The sequence below is a fragment of the Vanessa cardui genome, chromosome 24, assembly GCF_905220365.1.
Source record: "Vanessa cardui chromosome 24, ilVanCard2.1, whole genome shotgun sequence".
NCBI lineage: Eukaryota > Metazoa > Arthropoda > Insecta > Lepidoptera > Nymphalidae > Vanessa > Vanessa cardui.
The window spans coordinates 2,881,373-2,904,481 of NC_061146.1; the positions used below are offsets into that span (position 1 = coordinate 2,881,373).

At 32.9% G+C, this 23,109-nt stretch overlaps 1 protein-coding gene across 24 annotated transcripts in view; it reads right to left on the reverse strand.

Moving 5' to 3' along the window:
• The window catches only part of LOC124540331 (microtubule-actin cross-linking factor 1), a 297,681-nt gene that overhangs the window by 68,329 nt on the left and 206,243 nt on the right, over window positions 1–23,109 (reverse strand). For 20 of the 24 annotated variants that reach the window (XM_047117836.1, XM_047117848.1, XM_047117832.1 and 17 more), the window contains 7 exons: window positions 16,560–16,775; window positions 15,631–15,727; window positions 15,081–15,201; window positions 13,655–13,878; window positions 13,108–13,258; window positions 12,602–12,685; window positions 10,967–11,254 (listed from right to left, as the gene is read on the reverse strand). In XM_047117836.1, the coding sequence (XP_046973792.1) occupies window positions 10,967–11,254; window positions 12,602–12,685; window positions 13,108–13,258; window positions 13,655–13,878; window positions 15,081–15,201; window positions 15,631–15,727; window positions 16,560–16,775 (1,181 nt within the window). Of the gene's footprint in view, window positions 1–6,410; window positions 6,554–10,966; window positions 11,255–12,601; window positions 12,686–13,107; window positions 13,259–13,654; window positions 13,879–15,080; window positions 15,202–15,630; window positions 15,728–16,559; window positions 16,776–23,109 lie in introns of those variants that run through there. The other 4 variants (XM_047117847.1, XM_047117846.1, XM_047117845.1 and 1 more) reach the window with 2 other exon arrangements.

Consider the following 23,109-nt stretch of genomic DNA (forward strand, 5'->3'; position numbering starts at 1 on the left):
TATATTCATTTCAAAACATACGACATTTATGCTAGCTAGTATCTTTGAACAATTGATCTAGATTTATAATTAGGTGTGAAATGCTCTATTCATTATTTTGATAAATTAGTGTTCATTTCACAAAACATATTGGAAGTATTTAACAATTATAAATTTAATGTAAACGCTCATTATAATATATAAATCTACATTTACATCATATGGATTAATTCATTGAATCCTTTATGTAAATAATGCTATTAGAACAGATTTATTTAATATACGTACAATTGCTATACACGTGTATCTGAATGTCTGCTATTAATAGATTACTAACTAATACAGTTGTATAGAATTGATTGTGATATAATTTACGTATATTCTATTCCAATTCCAGAAATAGTTACAAATGATATCGAGATATTCGTGAAGAATTTCTTCATAAACGAACTAGCGACCCGCCCCGGCTTTACACGGATGCAGTACATATACTAAATATCCTAAAGAATTCGTTTATTTATGACATCACATTAGAAACTTCTAAAATTACCAGTGTTTCTTTTATATATTGCCCATGTATTATATACAAAAACCTTCCTCTTGAATCGCTCAATCTAATAAAAAAAACCGCATCAAAATCCGTTGCGTAATTTAAAAAATCTAAGCATCTAACAAATGTCACGTGAATATCTCAGGCGAACACCCGATTTCGCATTGACTACATTGATGCTACATTGAATAAAGAAAATCATATTATTTTTACGAAAACAGTTTACATTATATACCAATTAATTGCCAATAAACGTTTCAGTTACGCCACGAGATAATAAAGCAAGCATGTGAGATGTCCGATCAGTGGAAACTCAAATATTTACATCACATAACCCTCATCTTAAGTAATACCTAAATATAAACGGTGACTCAGTACATATAGCACTTAAAACACTGGTGTAGGAAGGAAGTCGAATGTGTTTGTTTTAGCATAAACGTATAGTAAAAAAGTTAAACATTTTGAAAACAAGCCAAGTTCATGGGAGTCGTGATAATATGTACCTACTTTCAAAACTAACGCATTAGCAATGCCCGGTAATATTTAACGAACGCTGTCATACTTTAATTGGTGGTAGGATGAAAGCCCGCCTCGGTAGGTACCACCCACTTTATATTCTACCTCCAAGCAGAAAATTTAGAATCGCCGTTTCCGTTTGGAAGGTGAGTTGTTGTAACTACATGAACAAGGGTCGTAATATGTTAGTTCCTAAAGTTGGTAGCGCATTAACGATTTAAGGAAATTTACAGTACTAATGTCTTAGGGCGATAGTGAACAATTTATACTAATATCATAAATGTAAAAAGTAACTCTGTCTGTCTGTCAATCTTCACAGCTAAACCAATGAACCGAATTTGATGAAATTTGTTATGAAACCTCCAAGGAAGGATATAGGCTACTTTTTTACCTAACACGAGACAACCAACACCTAAAATGTAGTATATAGATCATAAATCTAGTGTCAAAAATCAACAAATAAGAACTTAGGAGACACAATAAAATTGATGTATTATTTAATTAATAGCAAATAATATTTAGAGATAAATGCAATGATATTCTAATAAACAGATATGTTATACCCATACTAAACAACAGAAACAACAGAAAAAAGTGTGCCGCGCCGGGGACCGTTTATTTTACATTTCGTTACAACTAAAAAGGATATCTTGATAAAAACAATAAGTAAAAGGGATAACTAGATGTTTTAATTACGCAAAACGTATTAATACATAATTATGATGTATTATAACGTATTACTGGCGTAATTATGATGAAAACGACTAAGGGCAAACGTCACAATTAGGACGTTTTCTAGTCTTCACTTTTTGCGCGTTAATGACATATCTGTTTACAAGAACATCATTGGATAAATGTAAGTGAACAACAAAATCATGTATAATTCATTATTTTTAAACAGGCGGAACTCGTTCGGTTTCACAAAATAAATTCTTGCTTGTCGACGCATAAACACAATCTACGATATCGAATGCTGACCTAAAATTCGAATTTCAAACGTTTGCTATACTATGTACGTTTTTTTTTTTTTCATAAAACCTTTATGATTTACAACACGCAGCCGGCAGTGACACGTGCGTTACATAATTACTAATAATAAACATTCTTAACGTTCATTCATTCATTACTCCGAAAATATTTATTTAATCTGCATTCTGTTTTATCTGTACTTAAAAAATGTAATACTTATCGTGAGATTTAGTTACTTTTGATAATATACTGCTTTAACTGTATTTATTGATTAAATTAATTATTAAAAAAAATCATATGTAATCTATTGAAATTTGTCTATAGATAGAAATGTCCAGAAAAAACATCGATTGCATAAACAAAAGCGTGTATTTAGAGCGAAGACTTAGTAAAAACGCGCCAATGCGTCTCCGATGAGGTCGATGACCGAATTAAGACGTGCAACGATCTTTACGAAAAAGCAGAAATTTATTACTATTATTATTTATAGTGTGGGATTTCATGTTTTATTTTTTGTTAATACAGTTCAGAAAATGATCGAATATTAAATTTGGTATAAGTATATTGACTTTCCTGTATAAGTTTAGTATATTGATCTTACTCGAATCTTTACAAAGAACTCGTTTGAATTATTATTTTTTAATTTTAATGCATGATCGCATGGCAAAGAAAACGAACCTGGGTTTATCACGGGGTAATGCTCTGATGAATTAGAAAACCGGAGTAAAATATTATACATAGTTTATAAAATAGTTTTCAAACAAAACAATCTGAAATAAATGCTAAATTATGCGAAAAAAATATGTTAAATGTACCATACATTCCGAGAGTCAATGATTTACTGGTAATAAAAAAATTCAGATACTCTCTATAACGCAAAAAACTGGTATAAGTCCACCGTAGTTAAATAACATTTATAATTTGTTGTTCTTTTTTTATTTTTAAAGGACATTCAAATAACGACCTAATTGTCATTCTGTTTATAAAACACACGTCACCTTGAAACGCAAAAATAATGTACCAACTTGTGACTATAGAATATGGCCTTGAAATTTAACGTTTATTTTGCCAAGTCTATTTGGGAAAACGCCTTATTTAAAACAAAATAATAATAACAATAAAATTTCAAATAAAGAACTACTATTATTCACATTATGTCATATTAATTTGTCGTCTTACAAATAATATTTACACGACTTTATTCAATAAATAAATTGTATCGACGCCCTTATTTCAAAGGCGATACGGTTTAAAATGTGTGAATTACTGATAACAAAATGTCACGTGCCTGTAAAAATAGGCGATCTGGCAAGAGGCAATCGTTTGGTTTCAGTCTATAGCGATTAGTTGCCAAATGACATTTCAACTAGAACGCAAAATAGGATTTCGTCACGATTAAAAAGTATATTAGGTATTGTACAAAAATGTAAGGAATTCCTGATACAAACAAAATTTGTACGAGTAAGTTAAGATTACATTTTGAAAAGTACGTCAAATAGATCGAATTGTCTTGAAAGCAAAGATCATTTCAAATTTAACGGCTTTAGGTAAATTACGGATCCAATTTTTTAGTCATCAAAGATTTGACACTCGGAAGAAGAAAACACAACATTGTTTAATTAATCACAACCTAAAAAATAGGCGAACAAGCTGAACTTGTGACTCGCTCAGCGTAAGCCTACACCTTGTAAGGAATCTATCTGACAAATTTCAATCTTGGTGGTTTTGTGATTCCGTAATTAGTTAGTCAGTGGTATATTGCTTATATATACCTATAGATAGATAAACCAAAGTAATTATAATCGATTCTAAAACAGAGGAGGTGACTAAAATTCCAAAACATGGTATACCTACTGATATTAATAAAAAAAACTAGAACGAATGCATTCGTCCTGAGAGGTGTGGAGAGGTGAAACATTGAATTAATAAAGGTGACGCTAACAATTTGATTCGAATACAATGCATGATAGCGCCCAGCTCGAAATAACTCAGCACACTTTTCTTTAGAAATCATCTCAAATAAATTTGACCAACCATGAAATAAACTCAATTAAGCTTCACCGTTTGTTATATTCGTAACTGAAACCGTTTAAAAATGACGTCACATATTAATCAATATACAAAATTGAATAGTTAAAGGTATTACTATAAGTGTTTTAATAGCGGTGACCTTAAGAGAGGAAAAGAGTTATCATTGGTTTGGTCATGGCTGTGAATGAGGTCACAAACGTGATTAATGTGACGATAATATTACGCCATTTGCGGTACAATAATCATTGAAGTATGGATACCTATAATAAAATTACTTTGTAAGTATATTTTCCTATCTATGGCCAAGTTTCAGATAATAGGGTACATCTCTACCGAAATATCAGAATCGTTTCGCAACTATTACTTAGGGTTGCACTTCTTTAAGGCAAGTTTTTAAGGAAAATTCCTTATATGATCGTGCTCAAGCAACTCTCTAACTTTGTAACATAAATAAATAAGTCTTACTACTATAAATTGTAACAGTTTATAAAGATGTTAATTGTATTTATATCACTCAAAACTTTTATAACACATTTTATGTCTTGTCTTACGAACGTTGTTTAGTTAAACACTGTTTTATCTCTTTTTCTCATAATTGATTTGACATTTGAAAGAAAGAGATAGCATTGTTTAATTAACTACCCCTATGCAAAATTTATAGGTGCCGTTGTTGATGCGTACTATAGTTAGACGGTATCAGCTTTATCGGCCTTTATCACCTCTTGGAGTGTTGTATGTTTCTTTAACACTGTCAACAATTTCACAATGCATGAATTTTTCAGATTCAAAAAAGGAACAAGATTGATTCGATTGAAAAGATGATGAATTCAATATCTTACTAGCTTAACCCTTAATCATCAACGTGAAATTCGGTTTGTGACGAAAATACTTCTAGAACTGCCCAGAACTTGTCTATGCTCGTCATGACCCTCGAATCAGTAGTTTAGCCATAAAGTGTAACAGACATAAAAACATACTATCACATTAGTACAGATAATCATATCTAATATTTACTTTTAATTATTACGGAGAGTATCTTTGATCTCAAAGTGGTCTTCTGTAAGGCCTTGAACTCTGGCGAGATCATCGCATTAATTAAAAACTAGATTTTTGACTGTAGAAACTAAAGGAGTACATTTTTCATTCTATTGGTTATGTCAAATGTATAATGTATACTCAATAAAACGAAATTACTCGATTATTCGTTAATATAAAAAAAAAAATCGACTAGAATACGATATAATAATCGATTCAAAATTGTTCTAAATACGAAAGTTATAAAGGCATTAATTTAAAAAAAGAGTTTTAGAGCAGTATTATTGTTCACTAATCGGTAGAGTCTAAACAGTTTAAGGAATTATCGATGTTTTACTGCACCGATAACAAGATTACACGGTATTGTAGTATCATTTATAATACTTCTTAAACATCAACATTGATAAGGCCCTTGTATTAACATTTCTAATCGATTAAAAAGCAAATTGCAACCGTTATAACATCAATACATCGGGATTATTGAAATTTAAATTTGGAACAATATTTTTTTTATATAATTAATTTACTATTTCAAGAACGCTTCACTTAGAGGAATTAAAAGTAATATATTTTATACGACTACTTAAAAAGTACTTTATTTACTATTTTACGACTTAGTTCACTTGTGTGACAAATTTTATTATTATTTTTTTTAATTTAAAATAGACAGGCGGCCTACTAGGTGGGCCACTTTTGATAAGCAGTAACAACTACTAAAAACCGTAGCACTGTCAGAATTATTAACCAACCCTTCATAATTAATGCGCCACCAACCTTTGGAACTAAAATGTTACCCCTTTGCGTGCAATTACTGGCTCAATCATGCTTTAAGACCGACTACAACTATAATAAGTATTCCTGTTTTGCTATAAAATATTGATTTATTCAAAGAATTTTCAAAAAACCCATTATGTTTATTAGATGAAGACGCGGATGTCGTATCTCATATGTCATGATATTATTCTCGATTGGGAAGTATAATAAAAATTTCACGTTGTAAAAATGCAATTTGACAAAAACCGCCTCTGAAACAGCTTTCGACGACATCCAGAAAAACTTGATTTAATTTTTATTGTTAACTCGTACTATTTACAGTCATTAAAGTACATAATCGCGAATGTTATTTCGTGACTGCACTTATATTGATCGCTTCATTAATATCTGATACGGTAAATATTATCGAATGCTGTTAAGTTATTTTATCGTGTAATCTGTGAAGTTATTTTTTTTTCTTTATTGTTATTAAACGCAACAAGGTCAAGGTACGATTGATTTAAAAATAATTCACTGTAGATTTTTTCAAACGATAAAAACTCCTTGGTCACTGAACCTTCTCAGAAAATATTAAATGCACAAAACACTGGCACAAAATAACTTGCACATCGATAACTCGTTCGAATTTCGAAAACGCTGTACGCAGTTTGTATGAACGTGCGTCGATCAGCGATCGTCGTTCGCGCGATACTGAAAAAGCGGACGTAAAATCGTCATCGCGTCAAATCGCCGGGCTATCTGTTGATGATTGACTGCAACTATATAAATGACGTAATCTCCAACTTTTTATATAGCTTATCTGAGAGCTAAGCACTCTGCGAAAATCCCGATACATTTAAAGTGCAAAATAGATAATAATTCTCATACAATATCACGGATCAAACTACTCTAAAATTCACTTAACATTGTAAAAATAATGTCCGACAATTCTAAATAATTAATTCATCATAACGATTATATTTTTACACACATCAATAAAACCCGAAGAAATAGAAATCTTCAGTTTACATCACGTATAAAATAAAAGTAACAATAAAAAATACTTCGATAAAGACGTACTAAAATTGCCGATTTTTTTTTATCTGTAGTTATAAACGAACACGTAGAGAGATATAGAAATACTATCTACAGAATTGTTTAATTGCTTCTACAATAAAAAGTCAAACAATAATGCGAAACGGACGTGCATGTAATTACTTGAAAACAACGTCAACTCATTTGTAAATAAATATTACGTAGATTTATTGCCATTTGGTGGTAAGGTTTTGTGCAAGCTCGTTTGAGTAGGTACCACCCAATCATCAGATGTTCTACCGCCAAACAACAGCTGGTATTGTTGTGTTCCGGTTTGAAGGGTGAGTGAGCGAGTGATACTACAGGCGCAAGGAACATCTTAGTTCCCAAGGCTGGTGGCACATTGGCGAAGAAAGGAATGGTTAATGTTTCTTATAACGCCGTTGTCTATGAGCGGTGGTGACCACATACCATCAGGTGGCCATCATCGTCTTCCAATCAATAGCTTAAAAAAATGATGCTAAAAGGGCTTATATCAATAACCCTTAATTTGGTAATTAGAATATAATCAATATTAGTTATTTTATAGAACACTAACTGAGCAACATTGTTTAAGTTAACGAATATTTAAGGTATATAATTTTATATTCCTTCCTTTACAGATGATTTATGTTCTTTCCGCGAACGCTAACTATCTCTATAATAAGTATCATCGAAATCGGTTCAGTGGTATAAGCGTAAACAGCTAACAGAGTTACTTTTGCAATTATAATATTTGTGTAAATGTATAAATATATTTATTACGTAGTTTTAGCACAAATAAATATTTTTAGGTACGTTAATCTTTTGTTAATGGTCCGAGGCAAAGTGTACGTACAAAATTTGCTCGATTTTATCAACATTACGTCATTGTGTGGTTTTAAAGTAACGGATTTAAGTGGAATATATAATCACGCATTTGAAATTCATATAACAATTTACGAGGGCAGGATTTGAATCATAACTGTGTGAAAGGATAAGATCAGAAGGTTTGCCAATACAGGTATATGATGCATATTGGCTGATATATTCTGAACAATTATTTATTAGTAATAGACAACTTGTCGCAGCAAGGCAAAGGCCTAACGAAACGCGGCTTGGTAGATTTTAATTATCTGTGTGCCAAATTAATTGACATTTTACCTGGGTTTAAATTCTATATTTTTAGTATCTGATTAAAATAGATATATTTTTTAAATCTGTGTTGAACTCGTTTACTCATTAACGTCAAAGTTACAGGCCATGTGAAAAAAAGTGAACCTCGATCTGTATTAGGAAATACTTCTTACGTACTTGAAGAATGTGAGGAGCATACGCCATATTCAGACTTCATTTATAAATTATAGACTACTAATATAAATAGCATTCAATCATTAAAATTAATCGACTTCGAAAACACTACAGATAATGCCCAGATGCAAGTACTTCTCGATTGGATGCACTTACACGTTACCGATTCGGCTATGATGTTATAAATCGTTCCGAGATAAGAACTAATTGTGTAGTGTTTACTGAAATGGTTCTGAAGTAGCGGTAAATAAGTATGTCTATATTATTTATCTTGCAATAATATACGGATACATACTGGTGGTAACAGATATATCCATTATAGACGTAAAAAAGATGAATATGCTAGAATCATATGTGTAACTGTAAGTCCAGAGACAACCACAAGAATTATATATAGACTACTGTAAACTCAGAGAAAACGCGGGAAAAGATGGGCTGTGTCTGCATTTCACAAATTAGAAAAAATATTTAGAAAATATGAGGATTTGTCTTTATAATAACAAACTGAGAAACACTAACTACTCAGATACATAAATCGCCTAATGGTAAGTGATCAATTTTAACCATTTATACATCAGGAAAACTCCTCCGATAATGAGATATAAGATGTTTTGTCTCACTCTTTCAATCCAAAACGGAGCAATACAAAGAATTACTGTGTCAGTAGAATAGGCGTTGAGTGGGTAGCACCCACCAAAACGAGACAAAATCCTAATTAAAATATGACCTAGGGTGATATTATTCACCAAGCAGTTCGTATATCGTCTTGTTAAAGCTATTATGTAAAAAAGTATAGATAAAAAAATCTCGAGCGTTTAATTGGAACTATTTTCTTTTAGACTTAACGTTAAATCAATTGGACGTATTAGGCAAAAATGTTTAGAGCATTACATATTAGATAGTATTAGCTAATCCGATACCTTATTTAGTTGCCATAAAGCACCTAACCTTTGCGTTCGCTATAAACTCAATTACGCGTCTCGTAATAAAACATTTATTATCGGCCCACGTTGACTGTAGAGCAACGAGTGGGTGTCGATTTGCCTTATACAGAACGGTTGGATCATTGCTTAAGACTAGATTCAAAACGTTATTATTCAACGCTTAACGGCAAACAAAGTAAAACCATAATCAAAAATTAGGTAATCTATACGAATAACTACTATACCAATACAATTAATATTAATTTAAATAAGTATTAACTAACATGACTTTGTATTTTTTAAATGTTGAAAAAGAGTAGAAGGTTCTTCTCAGTAGAATCTACTTTCCGAACCGATGGTAACTTAATAGTTAATTGACGATTCAAAAGTGCTTGTAAAAGCCCACTTGAATAAAGTTTATTTCGATTTTGATTTTGATAAACATGAAATTATCAGAAGATGCCAGAATTATATCAAAAGATGAATTGTATCAATTTGGAACAGATTAAATTGCGAGGAGTTACTTACTAGTAGTATTGTTGTGTGCAAGCTACTCTGTGTGGGTACCACCCACTCATCGTGGTAGTCAGTATTGTTGTGTTTTTGCCCTTAAGGGCGACTAAGCTAGTGTAACTACAGGAGCCGCCCAAGGTTGGTGACGCATTGGTGATGCAAGGGATATTCAATATTTCTTATTACCATTGTCTATGTTGGTGACCGCATACCATCACCTTTACCCATCTGCCTATCTATTAAAAAATATATATAACAAAATTAGGTATATCATAAAACCTTCTCTGAAGCGAACCAATATTCTGATTAAACGTGTACCTAATAGGTTTTTCCGTTAGGCATCCTTTGATTTATATGTATAATCATAGCAATATTATAACCAAACGTACTATATTAAAATAAGTTAATATATAGAAAATAAAAAAGATGTTAAACATCAAAAAATATTATAAGACAATTTAAGAGACAAGATCATATCTAAAAGTTATTTAATTATAATCTATTAAAAAAATATATATTGATATTTATTTGCAACACAAAATGACCATTAAAAGTCAATATATTACAAATATCAGTCATGATCTAAAGCGCAAACTAGTTCGGTAAACACAGAGGCCTAATATTTTCTTATTTATTATTCAAAACTGGCGCCTGCCAGTGGATGGCCTCCTGCGAGGTCCGCACGATAAAATGACATAATCGTGACATCATTTCGCTACGAATCAAGTGAAACATACGTCCTTACTAGATACGAGTGTTTTCGAATGGAATTCAATGATTTCGATTGACTAGTATTCGTCAAGTTGACGAAATTCGACCGCCATTACTGTTCACTAATATTATAAATGTATTATAAATGTATTATAACTTATACTGTCTATCTGTTGCTCTTTCACGGTCAAACCAGTGAATTGATTTTGATGAAATTTTATACGAAGCAAAATTAAATCCTGACGCTTAAAACACAAGCAAAGCTCTGGGCGACAACTAATTGGTACTAAGGATCTTTATTGAATACGACGCAAGTAGTAAAAAAATTTCTACGAATAGAGAAAAACATTGCTACTTTTTTAATATATAGAGAATTTATATATACTCAATATTTAACAAGTTTAAGATCCGTTTATTTGCCTTATTAATTTGTGTTGATTAAAAATTCGTTTTCAGGTAAATTAACGTTGATTTTATCTCGAAAATCGGACTGCAAAACAATTATCTCAATCCTCATTCAAAAATTAATTGCTTCTCACGTGACGTCATTGTTTTGACTTACACAAATTAAATGCACGATATTTTTACACGTCAAATATCTAAGTAATCAAATTCAACTCACCAATGTGACAATGTCTCCGGGATTGGCGGCAGCTATCCTCCTCAGTCTCTCGTATAACAAGTCCAGAAGCCGCTGGTGTTTCGCATTCAACTCGTCCAGCTCCCTGGCTACGGCTTCAGCGCCTGATGGAACGGGTTCCACGCCGGGCACCACATCCGTTCGTCCTCGGTTCCGTAAACGTTCCGCTAGTTCTATTTCCGCCTGCCGCTTCAGCTGCCTCGTGTCGAGCGAGGGGTGGATCTCCTCGCAGATCCATTCCACGTAACGCTGACATCTCGACGAGTGTATCTAATTCGGGTTAGGTTGGGCGTTAGGGTTAGTTAAGACGGACTGCCCTTAAAGCTTTATATGAACAAACTTCTTCTCAAAAATATCTTCATCGACTAGTAAAACAAAACCTTTGATAGATAATAAATTTAAAAAAAAACATATGACGTTTTGTAAATGTTAAATCAGAGTTGTAACGTTTTGTTTTGTCTAGATACTAGATAGTAATAATGACTCTTAACTTTAAGAACAAACCGCCGTCTGTTAAATTAAGCGTAATATATCAAAAAATTCCATCACACACAAAATCTTTCATCGGTAACTTGAAACTATTGTTTAAAATTTCGTCTATAAATTTTAACATTAAAAATAGGCGCGTCCAGTCGTCCACAGACATCCTTTACACATTCAGAGCACATTCGCACCAAATTTGGAAAACAATGACACTTTATTTATTGGATTTTTTTTTTCTAAGTCCAGACAGGTATTCCAGGATAAAGTGGTCATGCTGGAAGTCCGCTACAAATAAGCGTGCAACACCCAGTGCGTAGGTACACTTTAAAACACCCAACGTGCATCTTCAACCGAAGCAAGATTTACAAACCACTTGTACAATTTCGAATTAAGAATGTTTTTTTTTTTTTATCGTATAGTCTACATCGACAACATTGAATATATTCGCATGCAAAGCGTAAGAACATTGACCGTTTTTTTTTTAATTTCCAGTCACTGATTGCTTTGTAAAATCGATTTGAATTTCGAACGCGTTCCACTCGCGGCCGTTGCGTTATGGCGGCCTAACATCTCGCTTAGTGACATTGCGACACAGCAGTCATATATTGCCGTTGGAATATGTTCAATCACACAAACGTCCCGCTTTCAGAGGTTTTGTTATGTTAGTTATAAAACAAGCGTTGAATAACGATTAGGCTTTATTTCAAAGCGTCATTCAAAAGCATTAGGATTGCCGGCTGAAGCGTCATGCATGGTTCGAAACAGACTGATAGAAAACCGAACAACACGTTCAAAGACCCAAAGACCAAAACGAAACAAGGAAAAGAGAAGGAAAGACGCTGGACACTTATATCAAAACGACTGAAACTTCAAATGCCTTTCATAATCTCTCAAAATTTGCTTCTAACGCGAACTTAATCGCATATTTGCATTCTATGGTATTATATCATGAAGTTAATTTTTTTCTATCTATCCTTTTCTCTCTTATTAGAAATACAATAAGAGGAAAAAAGGAAAGTTATATTTTCATTGAAACTAAGTAATGTCATATATGCAAATTTTGAAAATGGAATACCAAAGAATGCCACAGATTAAATAAACGTCAGATACGATTTCCGCAGCGCCGATATTTACCTTCGCCTCTCGAATGAATCTTCCGCCGTCTACGTTAACTTTCTCAATTTTCGGCGTCCTCTCCACGACACCCGTCAACAGATTCTGTGATTACAGTTATTCAATTAATAAAAATATTTTAATATCGCTAATAAAACTGACCGACAAAAAAACATTAATATTAATCTATTCTAAACTAAAGAATAATATTTTATTTTTTATTTTTTTTATTTTATATTATAGGTTGGCGGACGAGCATATGGGCACCTGATGGTAAGTGGTCACCATCACCCATAGACAATGAAGCTGTAAGAAATATTAACTATTCCTTACATCGTCAATGTGCCACCAACCTTGGGAACTAAGATGTTATGTCCCTTGTGCCTGTAGTTACACTGGCTCACTCACCCTTCAAACCGAAACACAACAATACTGAGTACTGTTATTTGGCGGTAGAATAACTAATAAATAATATTTTACTTGAAATAGAGCTGTAAGCTTTAATTAAAAGATATAGGATGACTTACCCTGGTAGGCTCCAGTTGTTCCTTGGGTCGCACCTCGATGGGAGGCTGCGCTTGCAGCTTGCTGTACGCGTCATCGATCCACTCCGCCTCTTTCTCGAGACCCGCGTTGTAGTTGCGCAGGAGTTGGTACGCCGCTTCGCAACTTCGGAGCCTGTCAGAAAGCGAAGTAGAGTCAAGTTTGCTGACTAAAATATATGCCTTAATTATGGACGTCGGAAAGTCGAAAGCCAAAGGAAATATTGCAAGAAAATATGTATGTTTGGTCATATGTATATCTAGTATAACTGAAGCAGCATGGGGTAAGTCCAGCGCTGTGTCCTGGAGATACGAGAACTTTTCAGCCATTTTCATTACTATGGGATGTACAAGGATTACATAGATAACACTTGAAAGAAGTATTATTTATCTTTGGCTACATTTTCGGAGGTGTAAAGCAAGGAAGGGAATGATCTATTCTTAATGAGACATTATTTTTCTTTAGCTACATTTTCAGAGTTGTTAAGCAAGGAAGCGAATGGTCTAGTCTAAATGAGGCACGAGGTCGCACCTCTCGGCGAGCTGTCCGCAGACGTGCCCCCAGCGCGCGTTGAGCTGCGCCACCTCTTTGTCGAGGCGCTCGAGGTCGGGCTGCTTGGCGCGCGCGGCGTGCGGCAGAGAGGCGCGCGAGCTCTCCACGAGGCGCCGGCAGTTCTCCGCGTCGTCGTTCATCTGGTCCACCTGGATCTGCTGCTTGCTCACCGCCACTTGCATGCGGAGCAAGTCCTCGTGGATCTACGGACGAGATTCGCGATACAGGATAACACATTATTTTATAAAAGTAAAGTAAAGTAACAGCCTGTAAATTTCCCACTGCTGAGATAAGGCCTCCTCTTCCATTAAGGAGAGGGTTTGTAACATATTCCACCACGCTGTTCCAATGCGGGTTGGTGGAATGCACATGTGGCAGAATTTCGATGAAATTAGACGCATGCAGGTTTCCTCACGATGTTTTCCTTCACCGCCGAGCACGAGATGAATTATAAACACAATTAAGCACATATATATAGTGGTGCTTGCCTGGGTTTGAACCCGCAATCATCGGTTAAGATGCACGCGTTCTTACCACGGGGCCATCTCAGCTCTTCATTATTCATTATTTATATTAAATTGTATTTTCTGTAATAATGTTATTAGTTATAATAATAATAAATCTTTATTCATTAAAAAGAGATTGAACAGAGTAATTTATAGTTTTATAATTGATTTGTACAATTGTATCTTATTTCAATCAGTTGGGTGTAGTACTGTACTCCTCGCGAGGTTTATAAAATAATCTGTATTAAGGAGTAACAGTCCCTTTCCCTTCTTTGGGTGTTTCATAAACATTTTGTACAACATGCAAACACGTTATAAAGATTTACAAAACAAATAAAAAAAAATAAAGAGATAAATTAACAATATTATATGTTCTACAGTTATTTATTTAAGTGTTTGTGTGTGTTGTGTGTGTGTGTGTGTTTATATATAGTTATGTCAATGTTATTGAATTTATTATTATTGTTTTTTAATTTAAATGATATACTACAATTATTATATTTTGCATGATGTGATAGCGTATAATTAAAAGGACATTTAAGCTATTGTTAATTTGATAATGAAATGAATGTAATAATGTTTTCTTTTGTTGGTTATCCAAATAATAAAATAAATTAGTTTCAAAAACTCTTAAGATCAACCAAAGAGGTATATCCGATTATCATCAGAATTGTTCAGATATAGAAGATTTCTCCTCTCATTCTTATGATCTCATCTTTGTAGTAACACTATCCAGATAGTAAAACATCGTAATATGAGGCAAATGTATAACTACAGTCAGCAGGACAATATCTGATCTCCCGAGGTCAGTGACGCATTGAAGATGTAAGACTTGATAATTCATTTCAAGAGAATACTAAATCCTTGTTTAGGATATACTATAGATATTTTATACATACATCTTTGAGTAGTTCAACATCATTGGGAAGGTCGTTGAACTGAGCAAGTTTGATCTCGAATTCGGAAATCGTTTGATTGTTCTCTTCTATACTGTTAACGACAATTTCGACGAACTTTAACCTGGAAAAAATAATATAAAATTAATGTGTGATACAAAAATATAAAGTCACCAAATTCGATAGCACCATGCTATAATGTAGTAGATGGTTTAATTTTTACATCTTAAAACTACAGTATTCACACAATTACGTACGTATACATATCTAACAGTTATATTAATTGAAATTCATAAAAAATCTATTTAGTAGGCTTTTAATATTAAATACTACTGAATCATTAATTTACAGCGTTATTTTAAATATAAGGCTAACTACGGTTCCGATAGCAGATTCTACTAAGATCCGGCTGAAACCTCAAGTAAGATTCACCTCAGTAGTTTCGATCTTATATTGCTTATTACAACGTTTATAATAAATATCTGATTACCGTATCAAGTAGAACTAAATCTCAAATTTATAATTACTTCTTACTCTATTTATATAGACTTACCTTTCAACGAACAGTTGACTCTTTGATTGCAAATCGTTCCATTTACCCATCACTTTGTCGAGATTCTTTTTCATAGCAGGAGTCTTGAGGGCAATGCCTAGAACAAGTACATAATTATATTATGAAACAAAATCACAAGAACTTGTAAGAGTATTTTGTATATATCAGTGGCCCAGTCGGGCTTCAAACTGTTTTTTTTTTATATATTTTTACCTTTTATTTATATATTTTATATTGCTTTTTACGAAATGTCTAACAATTATCGTTTTATTTTAACTAATTTACACAAAAACCTAACAAATTATATACCTATATCTTCCTTATATTAGGGAAAACATCATGAAAATCCGTTCCTACTGAAAGGAAATTGGAGTTAATAGCGAACATACAGACAGATAGACGCGGCTGAGGGACTTTGTTTCATAATATGTATTGATGTTTAGTCTGTAATCCCTTTATGTCTAACGGTTAGGTTAAGAGCTATCAAGGAGAAGCTTATTACACCTCGCTAGACTAATGCGACTCAGTTGATACACATTACATACAGATGGATACAGCAGATGCAAGTTCTTTATCAAGATACAAAACATTCCCACGAAATATATTATAGACACAATGAAATCACACTTTCGTCATACCCGGTTTTGAACCCGTAAATTTTGATTTAGATGCACGTGCTAACCACTGGGTCTTTCCAGATTCCAATAAAGTATGATAGAGCTACGTCATCTTAATCCGTGTGTGTCGAAAACGTCGAATAAGATTTTTGACTGTTAAGTGCTTCTATCACTAATTAAAAACCATCAGCGATTAGCGCTTTAACAGCGTAGAGCCAACGATAACATTAGTTCAAAGAATTAAACGAGTTTAAAACTCAAGCTCTTTGTGCTAAAAGGACTGATTAATCAAACGTAACGTCTTTTACTCACCTCTAAATGTCGCCTGAACTTCTTCAATATCAGACGACAAAGTATGCAGGCTGCTCTCCCAGTCCTTATGCTGCAGTACCAGGTGTTCAAGCGAGTCCAGGTCCCGTGGGATGTGACTCGCGATGCGTTCGTGCAGCTGTCGTTCGAATACTTCCAGCCGTTCCAGTAGATTCGAAGACTGTTCGGTAAATATTCGTGCTGCATTTTTGGAGTCCTCTGCAAGACGGAAATTTTATTTTATAATTTAATCCAATAAAATATTTCAACTTTATTCTGTTCGAAATTTAAAAATAATCGACACGTTAAAATTCAAGCCTTTGGCATTCGATTGAAAACAAACGTAATGATTTAAAAAAAAAAACAAATTTCGTAATTGGAACATTAAATCATCAATGTTTTGAGTCACAGTCGGTAATGCAGTTTTAAAATAAAACACCATCATTGACAATCACAGACACGAAAAGCAAAGTGAATGACCGTCATCTAGACAGAAAACAAAAAACGACCTGACAGTTTATAGTCGCACCAAACTCTTTCCACAGAATGCTCGGAGTACACTAATATTGTGTTACGTAACATTTAAATCCGGGTTTAAATTTACAAACTTGTATGATCAGAGGACTGGACCGTGTCGGATCAGATAGAGAAACTGAAAAGTATAGCGGATGATACGGGCACAGAGTAAAAACGTTTGCTTGACTAATTTTCGACGAAACAATCGTGAAACAGATCTAAATATAACCTTCGTTTCGTACTCTCTAAGGAGTTTGCGCGGAAAAAAAAATATTACCAAAACAAGAAATGCGACAACACAAATATTATACAATAAAATACAAATATTTTAAGTGGGATCAAATAACATTTAAATATCTATTAAGAGTAGTGTATTTTATATATTAAAAAAATGGCCCATTTTTACCGAATGATAAATGCGAATTTCTTTATTAGTTTGTAAATTTTCTATTATTTAAATGTTAATATATTCACAGATGTTAAAATTACTCTGTATCCAAACTCCTACACTTGAGTTGACCGTTATTAGAAATTGCTGCTATATACAATCTTGGATATCAAGCCAAGGCCAATAGAATTGACTGCTGGTAAAAAATACTATGACATCATCTTTGACGAAACATTTTTTATTAATTCAATTATGTTGAACGGTGCATAAGGACCCAACGGTTTGAATATTAGCACAGGAAACGCCCTTTGTAAACTTCACAGTTATTTTCCAACACTTCCCAAACTTTATGACTTATTTTATACAGTGAAATGCGCTTTTGAAACGATGAATAAGTCTGCGGTACTGGATTATGGATTGACATTTCAGCGCACCATGCTCGGACATAATATTGATTGCTGAATCCTTTCCGACTGCCAAGTCTCGAGAAAACTTTTGGAACCGCTGCTAAATTATATTTTTATTAACTGTACATTCGTATAAACGAGTTCATATATGTCTTTAACAAGTCTTTTAAATAATACAAAAAATCAAAAGCAAATAAAAAAGACTACATATATAAAATTAACATCACTAAATTTTTCACTTAAACGTTAAGAATTAAATAAAAAAACTACAAAATCAAATTCTTTGTTATAAAGTTTGTGACAACTTTGATAAAACCTCCTTACATAATTCCTCCGAACTAATCTTGTTATCCTTCTATAAGAACAAATTCTGTTTGATTTTCTGTCTGTATTGATTATAAATATGTAGAAATGCATTTAGAATATATACATTATGAATATAAAAATATGAATCTCTATTTCTCTTGGTCACGCCGTACTTGAGAACAGCTTTACCGATTTCATTACTTTTTCTAAAGTTTTATTATACTTTGAAAAAAAAAACTTACGATGAGAAAATTCGGAATACACTTGCAATTTTTAAAAATTCGAGGTTTTTTCGTATTTGCAGTTTACACGTGTTTTCTACAAGTGACTGTGAGCCAATAAAAATTGCGTTCGAGCCAGGGCGGATCGCTAGTATAGGAATCATAAAATTATATCTATTATATAATATATATATAATTTAGTGAACATTACTATAGTGAATCTTGTTCATCTAAATCAATCATGTATTTTGGTTCACAAAACATTTCGAAATTAATTACTATAAATAATTTTAGTCGCTAACAATCACTCACATCAGATAATAATATTTATTTAACTTGTCTCTTAAAAGCGTGATGTTACAGAATTTTATTTACTAAAAGTAGCCTGTTCAGAATGTATATTCAAACGAGAAGAACCATCGAAATAACATATAGTCTACTATATTCATTTAAAATTATTCGCCATGTAGGTACATATAATACGAGAATTTACAAAAGTTCCATAAAAGCCGTATTACCAAATAATTTTGAGAACCTTTTAAAAAATCACACAGTACATTTTAAACGAAAAAAAAAACAATCGAACAAATTACCTCTAACACATACATACAAACGCACACATACACTAACGTCTGTCATTAACATGATTCAAACAGATGGCAATCAAAACGACATTAGGGTACATACGTATTAAAGTTTAAAGTGATGTCATTATAATATCAGCTCAATTGCAAGTTCAGGTTTATATGTTGACCTGAGCGAATCGAAGATATCACGAGAGGTCACAAGTTTAAATACAAACGATAATTGTTATTTATAACGCTCTCGGCGACAGTGCGTTCTTTATTTATAAGATTGGAAGCAAATGTGTCATCAAATTGAAGTTTCGAGATGGCTCAGTGGTTAGAACGCGTGCATCTTAACCGATGATTGCGGGTTCAAACCCAGGCAAGCACCGCTGATTCATGTGCTTAATTTGTCTTTATAAATCATCTCGTGCTCAGCGGTGAAGGAAAACATCGTTAGGAAACCTGCATGTGACAGATTTCATAGAAATTCAGCCACATGTGTATTCCACCAACCCGCATTAGAACAGCGTGGTGGAATATGTTCCAAACCGTCTCCTCAAAGGGAGAGGAGGCCTTTCCAGCAGTGGGAATTTACAGGATGTTGTTGTTGTTTTTTTTTGTGTCATCAAATGTAAAGTTTTCACCTCCATTGCGCCAAAAAACATTTGACTCGATATCATAGATCGAGAGCTTGATTAATCTATGATATTCAGTATAGATTTGCGAAAGAAACATCACGAGACTGTTATCGGTATTTTAGAAATAATAAATAAATATGATCATCATCACATACATTACTCTGATCCCAATGTAACTAACTAAAGCACTTGTGTTTGGGAAATCAGAAGTAACGACGGTACCACAAAAACCTAGACCAAGACAACAGAAACCTAATAAACTTTTTCTGCATCAAATAGACCAGGAATCGAACCTGGGCTTACCAGAGAAAGTAAAATTAGAATGGATAACTAGTGAGGTGTAATAGCGTTGTATAATAAATAAAGATAATCCTAAACTCTGAGTAGTCTACAACATACTTGAGTTATTAGCATATCGCATGAAATACGTAAATAGGTATAAGATTTGTTTATCTTTATTGATCATTCGATAGGAGTAGTCTATATATACAGATATTAGCTATAGAACTAATATAGACCCCTCTTTATGTCGTCAATACTACCGACCATTGGGTCTAAGATGTTATAAACCTAGGCAACTTCACTGATTAATTTAACAGCAGTAGCATATACATTCCATTAGATATTTATCATTACATAAACAAAGAAAGTCGCTTACCGCTGTCTGCCCTTAAATATACTTAGATTTTTAAGATTACAAAACGGATTTTGATGCGGTTTCTTTGATAGAGAGTTTGATTCAAGAGGAAAGTGAATGTTTAATACATGCACAATATGTAGAGAATGACTGAAAAACTGTGAACATTGTAAGATATTCTACAGTATATTTTGTATCAGCATTGCAACCGTGCGAAGTTGGGGCGGGTCGCTAATCATAATATATATCTTAATTTATCTTATGTCAATAAATAAGTACATATATGTGCGTTCGCGAGTGTAAATATGTTTGTGTGTAAAGCATAAATAACTTCTTCGGGTAAGTTTCTTTACTATCCTTAATAAATTAAAAACATTGTTCTAATTTCAAAGTTCTTTATGTCAGGCGTGTTTAAGTTATCTCGTTAACGACAAACATCGTATAGCCTCTTAGATATGGTTATTTATATAAATATTAAAGGAAGTCTGAACGCATAGATATGTTTCTATAATCATGCTACTGCTAACTAAAAGTCAGATACAACATTTTGGCAATTTTAATATAATACTTTCCAAATAGCCGATAGATAACTAATATTTAAACAATTAGCATGAAGCATCTGATAGACGAGACCAGGAAGGAAAAAAGAAATTTAATATTTATCTCGTTGTTTAAAAACCTGCATTTCTATACGAATCCCTATAATCCCTTTCTATATTCCAAGATATTCTTTAATAAATAAGGCTCATAAAAGCCGGTTCGGAAAGTAGATTCTACCGAGAAGAACCGGCAAGAAACTCAGTAGTTAAACTTTTCCAACATTTTAATTACAGATGTCAGTAGTTCATCTTCGATTGCAGGTAGGTGTGATATATATGTTCATCCACATGCACATACTATATATATTAAACGTATTCACACAAATTTAAAACAATAATAAACTATACTTCATTGTGTGTGTGTTATTGCAATTATGTATGTGTGTGTACGTGTTTTATTATCTATTGTTGTTAATGTATCTTGTTTTTGATGTTGTTGGCTTGTGTTCATATAGTTTATAAATAATGTAAATCTTTCTACGGTTTCTGTTAGTAAGTAAACATGTTTGTAAACTATCATTTATTTATGATGCGTTAATATACCGAAGTGTATCGTTTGCATTTAATCAACATAAATTATTTGTCTTTCGAGACAAACAGACAAAACATACAGCTTGTTCTTAGTTAAACTTTGACTTAAAAATGTATGCTGTAGTTATTCTGAAGCCACACAGTTAGCAAAGTTGCTTAAATTGATCCAATATTTAGCTTGTGTATGTGTGCGAATAAAATAAATATAACCAAAAAGGTTTTATATCTATTCTCTTGTCCCATCTGTAAATACAAAAGCACGATAGACGTCAAACTACTGTCATATGAATTGACTTCAAGCAGACGAATCTGTATATTAGTATGTCCGTCTCGACTTACATATATTTTTTTATAATATAGGTAGGCGGACGAGCAAATGGACCACCGGATGTTAATTAGCTACCAGCGCCCATAGACGTTGGAAGGCATATTAACCATTCCTTACATCCACAAGCCATATACCAACCAATAAAATAAAACTAAGACCATTGGCTTCCTAAGGATACGACTACGATTTTATGAATAAATAACATACTATATATAATATTATAATTTATACCCTGTAACACTAACAAAAAGCGTCACTTTTACCAGAAACAAAAATATTAGTTCCGGAGATTGTAACAAAGACATTTTACCTCTTTATATTATTAGCATAGATAATATTAAAAGGTTACATTTGTTTAAATCTCGAATCAGAAAGTCTGGGTTTGTCATTATTATGTTTCAGTCAAATCAAAATTTATTTTATACAAGCATTTTCGAATCGTCATTTAACAACTATATCAAGTGAAGCTACCTCCGGTTCGGAAAGTAGATTCTACAGAGGAGAACCGACAAGAAACTCATTAGTTACTCTTCAACATTTAAAAATACAAAGTCATATGTTTATCCCCGAACTATCTCGACATTATATATATAGATCTAGAATTTGAAATGTTGTTTAAATTGTTTTATTAACGTTTAAAAATCTTTATTGTAGTTCCTTGAATGACAGAGAGGTCGGTGACGAGAGATTACATCTAGTTAACAAAAGTGACGAAACAATAACGTCTTCGTAATAAAAGATCTGAAATATAACCGCAGACGGACGGAGAAATATATTAAATTACAAAGCGTACGTTGTTTTTGGAAAATGTATTTAATTTCAAAAGACATACGATTCAATCTAGCATTTAATGTTTTGTTTGTTTGGTTAGAGTATACTTTATAAGCAAGAGATTACGATTTCGTTTTAAAAATTTAAATACAATACGTCTTCAAATGTGCTGATTATTTTGGACACATGCCATCTTATAATAAAATATATGACTTTTATTTAATAGTCTTTTCATAAATAATAAATATACTTCAAAGTAATTTGATTCATATAAAGTAGGTACTTTGTCTTTACGACCTAGGTTTGCCTTACAGTAAAAATGTCATCTATACTTATATTACAGAGCTGAGATGGCCCAGTGGTTAGAACGCGTGCATCTTAACCCATGATTGCGGGTTAAAATCCAGGCAAGCACTATATATATGTGCCTAATTTGTGTTTAAAATTCATCTCGTGCTCGGCGGTGAAGGAAAACGTCGTGAGGAAACCTGCATGTGTCTAATTTCATTGAAATTCTGCCACATGTGCATTCTTCTAACCCGCACAGGAACAGCGTGGTGGAATATGTTCCAAGGAAGAGGAGGCCTTGTGTCAGCAGTGAGAAATTTACAGGCTGTTACTTTATTTTTTTTACTTTATACT